Source organism: Drosophila rhopaloa, unplaced genomic scaffold (genome assembly GCF_018152115.1).
Source record: "Drosophila rhopaloa isolate 14029-0021.01 unplaced genomic scaffold, ASM1815211v1 contig_115, whole genome shotgun sequence".
Lineage (NCBI taxonomy): Eukaryota > Metazoa > Arthropoda > Insecta > Diptera > Drosophilidae > Drosophila > Drosophila rhopaloa.
Genome location: NW_025334990.1, coordinates 1,370,054 through 1,382,273, shown reverse-complemented (window position 1 = coordinate 1,382,273; position 12,220 = coordinate 1,370,054). Strand labels below are relative to the sequence as shown.

Sequence of the window (12,220 nt, the reverse complement as noted above, 5' to 3'; positions counted from 1 at the left end):
AGCTTGCTCTGGGCCTTTATTCTTGGTATTAATGGTATTGTACCAGGTCGAGGTTAAGTGTCGGCTTAGACTTAAAATTAAATCGGCCACATTTATTGAAACCAGAAGGGTGAGTTCTCTGAAGGGGAGTAGGACTTCCCAAAGACCCGCTGGGCAAGACCATCAACTCAAAAAAGCCCCCACGGGCTCATAGAGATTTTATGTTTTTAAATTGAGGTTTCACGATGATGTTTTTGTTTATCATACCCTTGCAGAGGGTATTATTATTTCGGTCAAAAGTTTACAACGCAGTGAAGGAGACATTTCCGACCCTATAAAGTATATTTATTCTTGATCAGTATCACCAGGAAAGTCGATCTAGCCATGTCCATATACTACCTGCAATAGAAAGACAACATTTGAGAAAGTTTCAATCAGATAGCTTTAAAACTGAGGGACTACTTTGCGTAGAAACGGACGGACGGATAGACGGACAGACGGACATAGCTAGATCGACTTTTCTGGTGATATCATAAAATTTATGGTAAAATGCCCTACTTTTAAGAAATATTTTTTATTTTTAAAAAAAGTTTTTATTGTTTTTAGGTTTTTTGCCTTAGATTTTAGAAAGGATCGTCCTTAATTTTAGAAAAATTTAACCTAGATTTCATGGTGCGATGCCATTAAAGACACTAATATGGCGAATTTCTTGTCTTTAGGGTATAAGTGTAGTGGATAGCGATAGTCCATGGTGAAGACGTCCTCAGAGGTGCGCCCAAATTGCTTCACTACTTGGGATCGGAGTCGTGGAACATGTGACTGCGTTTCATCATTCCACACCACATCTTATTGTGGAGCTCCACAATATTGTCCACGTTCTGAAAATATTAAGTAATCAGTATGTATTTATTTGGGAATCATAATCGATTCACCTTCATTTTTCACAGGTCCAGAATACCATGCTGCTTGGGATCCCCAGAACTGATCTTCACACGCTGGAAAGTGCTCACTCATGCCCGACAGTATAACAGTCATGTTGCGAGGGTCCTTGAATCCCAGAATATTCCTGTCCTGTAATTAAAATTTACCAAATTAAATTAATTTTTATTTAACTAAGTTATTAACGAGGAGTAAATCGTTTAAATCGTTTCTTATAAGAAAACAAGAAAGGAAAGCTAACTTCGAGCAGAGCCGAACGGACGGACAGACGGACATGGTTATATCAACTCAGGACGCAATCCTGATCAAGAATATATATACTTTAAAGGGTCGTAGATGTCTCCTTTACTGCGTTGCACACTTTTACCAAAATTATAATACTCTCTGCAATGGTATAATGATGTAAAATGATCTCTTCATTTGAGCTTTAAAATGTTGTGTTAAGCAAACCGTTCTTTGAATATTCGTTCGCAGTCAAACTTTGTATACAAAGTAATTTGTATAATTCAGTAACAATAATTATTTTAAATCAGTTGTTTTTATTTAATTGTTTTTAATCTAATTTTGCATAAAATCTTACCATAAAGTTAATATGCCAAAAATTAAGAACCGCAGTACCTAAAACTGAGTTTTAAGAAATTGACTAGTCTTAAAGAAAAATCTTTCAGCCTGAGGCAGCCTTCTATTTTTCGTAATTTCTATTTCAGTTAACCAGTTATTACTCACATATATGTGAGATATTATTTAGTACAGTTTATTAATATTATTTCGCGGTGCACAGTTACTGAATATAATAATTGGCTTTTATTAAATTGCTGGATAAATGCTGCTGCTTTCTGCTGATTCTTTCACACACGTTCGGCTGCTTCGATTCTCTTCTGCTACTGTCCTGTTCGGCTGCTACTTCTTCTGCTACTGTCCTGTTCGGCTGCTACTTCTTCTGCTACTCCTGTGCTGTACGACTTCTGCTGCTGTTACTCTGCTGTACGACTTCTGCTGCTGTTACTCTGCTGTACGACTTCTGCTGCTGTTAACCAGTGTGCCTTTAGTAGATCTGCTTGCCTACTCTCTGTTACATTCGGTCATCCTGATTAGTCATCAGTCCCTGATGACCATGCCTCCTCGTTGTGTACAGAAAAACTCCATAATTTCATGTTATCATTGCTCGTGCTCGTATTTTTGGGTCCCTCGACGTCTGCTGCTTTTCGTACATTATAACGTCCGCCTCGTTTCACTTCTGTTATTTCGTATGGACCTAAGAATTCGCTAGCCATCTTTCTCCCAGCTACGAATTGCGTTCTACGGATGGCGACGAGATCTCCAACTTTGTATCCGTACTCGCATTTTCGCTTTTTATCAAATTGCTCCTTATATTTTGTCTGGGCCTCCCGAATATTATCTTTTGCTTCTTGTCGCATTTTCTTTCTTTCGTCATCAAAGTTATCAACCATCTCCTTTTCTAGTAGTTGAAGTATATCGCTATCTGGTCTACAACGCATTTTTATCCCGATCAGCAGCTCAAATGGAGAACGCTTTGTAGATTCATGAACTGTGCCATTGATAGCCATCTGAACTCGAGGTACAAACTTGTACCATCTTCCAGGTTCCTCCGACGACAACTTTGAAATAATGCTCAGGATGGATCGGTTTACACGTTCTATTTGTCCATTGCCTCTTGGAACTCCTGTGGTGCTCCAAACGTGTTCGATGTTTTCTTCCTTCACAAATTCCTCAAAGCTAGACGACGTAAATGCTGCTCCGCGATCGCTTACTATACGAGCTGGATTACCAAAGATGTCCGACCATTCCGGTAACTTCTTGAGGACTTCGTCTGCACCTGTTGTTTTGGTGGGATACATCCATACGAACTTGCTAAAGCTGTCAACCATCGCGTAGATGTACTTGTATTGCTTTGAAGTAGCATCCATTGGTCCCAGATCGTCTACGTGTATAGTATGAAGCGGCTCTGATCCTTTGTCGATTTGATGCAAAAACCCATCTTTTTTGCCCAACTTTTTGTTGTAGATTACATACAGTTTCCTAGGATCTGCTGTACCTTCCCTTCTAGATGTGGGATCCAATGACTCTGCTGTATGGCATGCATTGTCTTTTGTACGGCAAAGTGGCCTGCGTTGTGTGCCTCTGTTATTATCTCTCTCTCCAGCGATTTCGGTATTGCTAACCGATCCGTTCCCTGCACAACCTTGTACACCAGACCAGCCTTTAATTTAAAGTTGTCATATGGTTTACTTTTCAGGATTTCGGAGACTGCTTTAATCATCGTATCCTCCTGCTGGGCTTTCTTGATTCTTGCTGTGACTTCCGACGATACCATCATGACATCAATTGGGTATCGACTCAGGCAATCCACGTGCTTCAGCCGCTCTCCTGGTCTGTGTTCCACCTCGAAACTGTAGTCCTGCAGGTACAGTACCCATTGGGCTACCTCTCGCGGAACGTCCTTCTTGCTTAACGTTTGCTTAAAAGCGGCGCAATCAGTTACAAGCTTGAAGTTGGTGCCGAGTATGTACTGACGGAATTTTTGCATGCGAGAAAAATAGCTTTGGCTTCTTGTATATGCTGTCGTGCTTCAGACTCCGAGGTTTTCTTGCTCCAGAATAAGACCGGATGCAATTGTCCTTCATGCCACTGTAACAGCGTAGCTGCGAACCCATCCTTCGACGCGTCGGTGTGTATCTCAGTTTTTGCATTCCTGCGGTAGAGTCTTAGCACCGGCTCGCTCACCAATGCTTCCTTTAATATGGCGACCGCCTGCTGTTCTTCCAGACCCATTTTAAATTTAACGTCTTTTCGCAGCAAATTCGTTAGTGGTTTTGCGATCAGTGAATAGTTTTTTATAAACTTGCGGAAAAACCCAGTTAATCCCAAAAACGACTGCACCGTCCTGATGTTTTGCGGTATTGGAAACTTTCTAATGGCTTTGGTTTTCTCCGGTCCTGGCTTAATTTCTCCTCCTCCAACTTGATGTCCCAAAAATGTTATTGAGGACTGCAGGAATCGACATTTTTTCCACTTCATCTTCAGCCCGTATTCAGCTGCTACATCTAAGACCTTCTTTAGCTTTTCCAGGCATTCTTCGGCAGTTTCGGCGTGTATAACAATGTCGTCCATGTAAAGATCCAGAATGTTTTCATTTATGAGGTTTTGCAACACATGACCAATGAAGCGGATGAAGACTGCTGGCGAATTGCAAAAACCGAAAGGAGCTCGATTGAATTCAAAAAGGCCCTCCTTCGTTATGAACGCTGTATACTTCTTGCTGCTTTCTTCGACTGGAACGTGAAAGAAACCATTTTCCAAGTCCATTATGGTGAAAATTTTTGCATTTTCCAGTTTTTCAAGCACATCTTCAACGATTGGAACGGGGAAGCAATCTTTTAGCACCATCTTGTTCAACTGGCGATAGTCCACGCAGACCCTGTTGCTCCCATCTTTTTTCTTGACGATTACTGTGCGGCTGGCGAAATTTGAGGATGAGCGCCGTATTATTCCAGCGTTCAGCCATATATCAATCTGCAGCTTGACTACATCAGCTTCGCTAATAGCCACTCGGCTTGGAGCATGTCGAAACGGTGTTATGTTCTCATCTGGTAAAATTTTCAGCGTGATCGGGCACACAGCAGTCTGCTTCTTTTCGGAAAATTCTTCAATCATAGATTGGACGGTATCTCTGTACTGTGAGGGGACATCAATATCAGTATTTTCTTCAACCAAATTATATATACTTAACTAATTCGTGTTCACAGTTGCCTATTCATTCAGAGGAGAAAACTGATATCCTTCCGGCGTAGACCTCATTGTGAATTTGGATACAAAGTCATATCCCAGCAGCAAATCGCATCCGATGGCATGATTGGCCACCACAAGAAGCTTGTGTGCCAGACACATACCGTCGATCTCCACTTCTGCCATAAATTGACCAGCGGAGCGTGTGATATTGTTTCCAAGTCCTCTTAAAGTTGTAGAGCTTGGCTGCAAGAGCGCGCTACCCATTTTCTCAAACACGGACATTTTTAATAGGGTAACATCTGAACCTGTGTCTATGAGCCCCTTGACTTGCACATTGTTGATTTTCAGAGACTTAAGGCGTTTTTCCTCGTATGCTACGTTTACGGCAGCCGTACCAGGGCAATCTTTCGACATGTGACCACTCTGATTGCACCGGAAACACTTTAATGCAGCTCGGCAATCCTTGCGTAGATGTTCTTGGGATCCACAATTGTAGCAGTGCAGTTTCCTCACATAGCTGTTGTGCTCGGGCTTCATTGCGAGCTGCTGTGATTCTTTCTTCTTCACCATCACATTATCATCGATCTGACGCGTTCGTTCGTAGATTTCGTATTTCTCTTTTAGCTGCTTGTAAGAACTGCATCCATACAAGGTGTACTTGTAATCCGTTTTAAGCCTCAATCCGTCGACAATGTACCGAATTACCGACTCAGTGTCTAATGTCCCACGAGCAGCAATGCGTTTCATCTGTAGCATGTATTCGTGAAAGCTTTCGTTTTTTGCTTTCACTCGCACAGACAGCTGATTGTGAATTTGGGCACTGCATACACGATCGCACTCGAATTCCGTTACAAGTTGTTGACGCAGCTGACTGTACTCGTACACTTCTGTAGACTCGAGAAAAAGAGCGGCTGTACATGTCATTTTGGCACGAGCTTGTACGTATTTCTGCTTGTCGTTAAGCCCATATGCGTCGGCGTTTAATTCGAAGTTATTAAACCACTGTTGCACAGACATATTTTCTCCACTGAACTCAGGAATTATTTTGGCAAAATTTTCCACTACCAGCTTCGCATCATTTTTTTTGTCAATTTCATCGGCGGTAATTTTCAACGTGAGAAGTTGAACCAAATCTTGGAGAGTCTGCGTGTTTTGTTCTAAGACGTTGGTGTCGTTTCGGCGATTGTTTCCACATGTCCCTGATCCACTTGGGCCCTCGTATATTTCCACTTTCTCATCTTGTGGTTCCTTTTCATTTGTCATAATAATTCTGTTGCGCAATACCCTTACCGGTAGTCTGCTTGAAGATACCGTTTTCTTTTTCTGATCCTCTTTCCTTCTGGTTGTTGTCTCGTTTCCTCTGCTGGCGGCTTTTGAGGAATGTGGCACCAAACTGTTTTGTTGTCTCGCTTTATCTAATTGTTTCTGAGACATGCGGATTGCGCATTTTATCACTTTTCACTGGCAATTCGCGACTGGTTGAGCCCCCAAATGTGAGATATTATTTAGTACAGTTTATTAATATTATTTCGCGGTGCACAGTTACTGAATATAATAATTGGCTTTTATTAAATTGCTGGATAAATGCTGCTGCTTTCTGCTGATTCTTTCACACACGTTCGGCTGCTTCGATTCTCTTCTGCTACTGTCCTGTTCGGCTGCTACTTCTTCTGCTACTGTCCTGTTCGGCTGCTACTTCTTCTGCTACTCCTGTGCTGTACGACTTCTGCTGCTGTTACTCTGCTGTACGACTTCTGCTGCTGTTACTCTGCTGTACGACTTCTGCTGCTGTTAACCAGTGTGCCTTTAGTAGATCTGCTTGCCTACTCTCTGTTACATATATTATGACGGCCAGGTCGAGTCGTGGGCTCTCGGTGCTCTCCTTATTGTCATTGTCAAAGACGGTGAAGGACGTGCCGAACACATTGGAGCGGAGCTTGCCACAGAAGCCATCGGCATTGCGGGACAAATCCGTGGGATCGCAGCTGACTATGTAGTTTGATGTCTTGCTCTTCTTCCGTTTGCAGCCTGCAAATCAAATCAATTTTTTTTAGGTGACAGCACCTTAAAGGGGTATATAGTTTTAACCCACCTCCTAGCAGGAATATCTTCTTACCGTAGTCCCGCTCCAGGTGCAAGTAGTACATGGGAAAGAGACCGCGGTCCATGCCCTTGCGGTCCCGGGTGATACGGCACTTATAGAGGACTCGATGTTTCCGATGACATACCCCTCGGACTCCCCGCCAGTCCCATTCCCCGTCTCATTGCTGTCCAGCGCATCCTTGTAGGGCGACGAGGCCATTCCGGCGGGACGCACTGGTGCTGCTCCTGCGACATTGCGGTTGGTGTAGTCGTCCTCGTCCTGGTTATCACTGAAGGAATGCTGGCGTGCATGTGGTTTTTGAGATTGCGTCGAGTTAATTGCTCTCCTCGTCCTCCAGATCGTGCGATGCGATCTCCTCTATAAGATGGGGAAAAATGAATTTTGAAAATGTAATAATCTAATGGTTTGTCTTCTCGTTACACGTTTTTGGACAACAAAAGCATATCTATTTACTATTCAATAGCTTTTATTTAGTAAACATATTACTTTAAAATTGCAAATATTTGTAATATATATTGTTTATTGAACAAAAATTTATTTTACTGGATTGTTTTTAAAGTTTTAAACTTTCGTTTTTTCTGATTAGAAAAAAACAAATCAAAATCAAAAAATCAAAATAATTTGGCCATAGCTTCTATGGCAGCTATACGCTATTGTTGTCCGATTTCTATTTAATTAAACCGTAATTTCAAAATATTTAAATGTTACTTAATCCCAAAGAACAAAAGAAAAAACAATCCCAAAAACAACAAAGTTATAATTTTTTGAATTTGTTTTTCAAATTGTTCCTATGAGAGTTATATGATATAGTCGCCCGATCCGACTTATATACTACCCGCATCACAAAGACAACTTTTGGGAAAGTTTCAAGCAGATAGCTTTAAAACTGTGGGACTAGTTTGCGTAGAAACGGACGGACGGACAGACGGACATGGCTAGATCGACCTAGTAATGCTGATTAAGAATATAAATACTTTTTAGGGTCGGACTGAAATTATAATACCCTCTGCAAGTGTATTAAAAGCAAAAAGTACTTAGGCCTTTAGTTCTTTCATTTAAAAATCCAAAAATTAATAATATTTTTAGAAATTTTAGAAAAATATTATAAATATATATTTAATAATTGATATTATTGATCCCGTTCTTAGGTTTTGCCTTGCAATAAAATGTTAAATGGAATTGCTTATGTTGAGTATATTTTTTGTAGTGTATGGTCACTTACCCTCCTGATTGATGGTGCTCCGGCTGCGACTCGTGTTCATGGCAACCGGAGTGACGCCCCTGGGGCTGCCGTTGGTCAGTTGGGGCGAGCGGATGAACTGGGTCCGTCGTAGGCCTGCAGCTCGCGACTGTTGCTGCTCATCCCGGACATCGGCCGGCTGATCTGGAGATCACTGGCCTGGATCATTCCGGGCGAGGCTCTTTTTTGCCTGATGTAGGCCTCCATCAGCTGGCGCTGCAAGCAAATAAGTTGCAACAAATTGCTAAATAGAATTTACACCCACGGAGAGGATAAATGACCGCAATAAATGCCTAAATATTTGCATATGCGGGCAGCAGGTAATTGGCCCAGCATCCCGACGGAGCGAAAAGAGGGAATCGAGCCGATCCGTCAGCACCACCACCCTCATCCCCATCCACCATCCATCCACCAAGCACCAAGCACCCAACTCAATGGAATGGGTGGGTGTGGGAATGCGAATGCAAATGGAAATGGGTACGAACCACCGCCGCATGACATGTGGGACAGCGGTTGATGGCAATGATTTCATTAAAGATTTAAATTTCAAGTTCACGTTCATGCTTACCAGCGCAAAAACAATAGCAGTATCTGTCAAAACTTGCGCTGAAATTGCGCATATAAATCAAATCAAATATCCCGAGTTTAATGGCTTCATTTTTTCTTTTTCTTTAACAGGACGTAAAAAGCATATCTTTATACCAAACAAGAAAGTTATTGCAAAGCGATTACATTTTGATTTCTATGCCAATAATACTAAAAACAATGAAGCTATGTCAATTTTGCGCTGCATTTTGCCATCGTTTCTATGGCAGCTATATGATATTGTTGTCCGATTTTAATTTAATTACAACCGTAATTCTATAATATGTAAATATTACCAAGTCCCAAAGAACAAAAAAATGTAAAACTTAAAAACAACAAAGTTATAAGTTTTTTGAATTTTTTCCGATTGTTCCTACGGAGATATATGATATGACGCCCAATCCGGCTCGTTCTGACTTATATACTACCTGCAATAGATAGACAACTTTTGGGAAAGTATGTTAGATAGCAGATAGCTTAAAAACTGAGGAACTAGTTTGCGTAGAAACGGACGGACGGACTATATCTATACTTTATAGGGTCGGAAATGAGTTACAAACTTTTGACCGAAATTAATTTTTGTACTAAAGGCATAGAAATCGAAATGTAGTCGATTTGTAATAACTGCAAGAGTATATAAACTTCGGCTTGCCTTTAAAACAATATTATTGTTACTACTTTTTAATAAAGAGAATTCCCGAGTTCGTTTAGTTCGTTTATGGCTTAAAATATATATCGTTTGGGGCACTACAAAAATCGGGGACTACAGGAAGTTAACGTTACTCAGGATGCTTTCAATGGTGGAGTTGAGCTCGCGCACTTTGGGCGCCGGATCGCACTGGAGCTGGAAGTAGCCGGGCAGATCCTGCTCCGCCTCGAAGGCACTCGTCCTGTTGGCGCCCAGCCAGAGGTCCAGCCTATCGTAGATCACGCCCGTGGGTCCCTGCTGCAGGAACCAGTTGATGGAGTCGCGGTCCTTGAGGTCCGATCCCCAGAGCAGGACGATGGGGACCTGTGCGCGGGCACGTTGGACAACAGAAGGATCCGCCTTGACGAACACGGCGTTGGGCGAAATGCCGCCCAGATCAAAGGCCTGTGCGAAGTTGACGCTCTGCTCAACGGTGCTGGTTCGCGGATCGGTGAAAGCGTTCTCCTTGCTGCTGGACAGGAAGAGCACCGGGTACATGTGCTGCTTGAAGCGCAGCAGAGAGCACAGATCCGCGTCGAAGCTCTTGATCACATTAAGCCGCCCGCAGCCGTGTCGCCGCACCACCGCCAGGATGCGGTCCGCGAACAGGTTCTTGTCCAGCGTCTGCTCGCTCTCGAACTGCCCGTCCGCCTTCTGCTGCGGCCACTTGATCTCGATGTCGAATCCTGTGCTCTGGTTCACCTGCTCAAAGAAGTCCTGCAGAGTGGGAAAGAGCCGCTGCTCCGGCGGCTCCACGTTGTTGTGCGCCGGATACTCGACGATCTTGTTGCCCACGATCTGGTAGGTCTTCAGGTCCTTCAGCTGCTCGTAGGATATGTCCTTCAGCAGCACCTCGGTCAGGTCGTCGCGACTGGTTGGTGTCTTGGAGTCGATGCAGACGCGAATGGAGAAGTCGTGGTGGATGATGGGCACCAGATCGCTGGTCAGCTGCACGTCGAACTCCACGAGATCGGCTCCCATCTCGGCGGAGGCCAGCATGGAGGCCACCGTGTTCTCGATGAGAGGAGCCGCATTCGAGGTGACCGTGAGCGACTTGCCCAGTCCGCGGTGGCCAATCTCCAGCGCCGTCCAGTTGGAGCGCCAGTAGTTGGCAAAGCTGGTGCGCAGGTCGAAGCCATCCTTCTCCATGGGTCGGATGACCAGGTACTCCAGCCGCAGTTCGCCCACCAGGCGCTGCCAGAGTGGCGAGATGAGGTCGATGGAGACACTGCCCTCGGTGCCGGGGAACGAGGTGTGCTGCAGGTGCGAATAACCCAGCAGTCGGACCAGGCTCGCGTCCGGCTGTTCGGCGTACACTTCCACCAGGAAGGCCACCCGCTCCAGCTGCTCCAGGCTCACGTGGAACATGAGGATATCGCCGGAGGCGTAGGGCACTCCGTACTCCGGCTGGACCCGGAGTGTGCTGTCCGCGTACGCCATTCGCACATACTCCACACTGGCGCGAGCCGAACTGAGGATGGGCGCCAGGCTCTTCGGATCCACGGGCTGCAGTCGCAGGCGCAGCTTTCCCTGTCCCAGTTCTGGCTGCTCCTCCAGGCTGAGAGCCTCGCGGAACACCTTCAGCTGCAGGATGCTGCCAGAGTCCTGCAGCCAGCCACGCGACAGTTGGCGTTGTGCTGCTATAAGTCCGAACTCATCGCTTCGGTTGCCACTGAACTTGGTGGTGTTGAAGGTCCTGGCCTGGACGTGCGACTCCCAGCGGCGGATCTGAACGGCTCCACTCTGGCCAACGGCGGCCGCGAAGTAGCGATACTCCACGCTGCTGTTCTGGGGTATTTCCACCGAGGCAGTCCACACATTGTGCACGGCGGTGCGATTGAGGAGCAGCGCCTGTTTCGCCTGCCAGGCGCCCAAAACGGGCAGGTTGCCCACCAGGGCGGGTCGCTCGAACGCCGCCAGTTGATCGGAATCCGGCAGCCTTAGGGTGAAGTTGAAGAGCAGCGGGGCGTTGCGCTTGAGGGGAACATAGCGCCGAGCCGCGTAGTACTTCTCGTAGTAGGAGGTGTCGCAGAAGGTCTCCACGGGCAGCAGGCACAGGGTGCTCAGCCAGGCGACGGTGAACGCCACGAAAGTCTTCGACCAGGACACCGACATGTCTGCACTCGACGGCGATCGCGCTGCGACTGGGGTTGCTTTTCTGGGGGAACTGGGATCACCAGGGCGAGATTTATGGCAGTGGCCTCATCTTCGAGTGGGCGACACGATAAGGTTTCACACTATCGTGGTTTCAATGCGACTCGTCTGGCCGGTGGTCAAACCTATTCTGTTCATGCACGTGTGCCCTAGACTCGTGCACCCCGCCGATACAGATACAGATACAGAGAGAGAAACAGAGACAGATACAGATACGGATTCAGATTCATCGAAAGCTTTGGGGTGGTGCCTACGTCATCGTCATCAACGGGCGACGAACGGGTGGCAGTTTAAATGAATTTGATATCGAGTGTTGCGCAAAAGCTTAACCTTCAATGGGAACGGAATGTAATGGCCACATACGGAGACCCGAGACCAAAGACCAGAGTCCGGAGACCGGAGCTCCCCTTATGTGGTGGCTGACCCCCAGTCGAGCAATTTACATGGTGAAAGTTTGTCAGCCTCCGTGTTATTTATCCGCTTAGCTCAATTATCCATTTTGTAACGTTCTGTTTTCCTTTCGAGTCAGTCGGCAGAGGTGGCACTGAAATAGTAATAACAATGTTCTAAATAGCGAATGGCTTACAGCGCTCGCAGGGTAATCTGCGTAAATTATACCGCTCGAGGTTCGCACCATGATTGCAGTTCCTTTAACTTCTGGTTCATCCCAAATGTAACTACTCTCTGGGGCACGTTCACAAGGTGTTCCTTTTTTGTCTACTGGTTTTATGAGCAACACGCGATTATGTGAAAATTTGAAATCAGTTGGCTGCCAAGAAAA

General features: G+C 45.2%; 1 protein-coding gene and 1 pseudogene across 1 annotated transcript; both read right to left on the bottom strand.

The window, feature by feature from the left end:
- Positions 1–483: 483 nt before the first annotated feature.
- LOC108041706 overlaps positions 484–12,220 on the bottom strand; it is a 33,932-nt pseudogene continuing 22,195 nt past the window's right edge.
- On the bottom strand, positions 9,250–11,520 carry LOC108038760 (glycerophosphocholine phosphodiesterase GPCPD1-like). The gene has a single exon (XM_017115587.2). It carries the CDS (start codon positions 11,398–11,400, stop codon positions 9,361–9,363), a length of 2,040 nt encoding a protein of 679 aa, XP_016971076.2. The 5' UTR covers positions 11,401–11,520; the 3' UTR covers positions 9,250–9,360.

Excerpts from the sequence above, each read along its gene's own strand:
- LOC108038760 (XM_017115587.2), bottom strand. The coding sequence starts at position 11,400 with ATGTCGGTGTCCTGGTCGAAGACTTTCGTGGCGTTCACCGTCGCCTGG.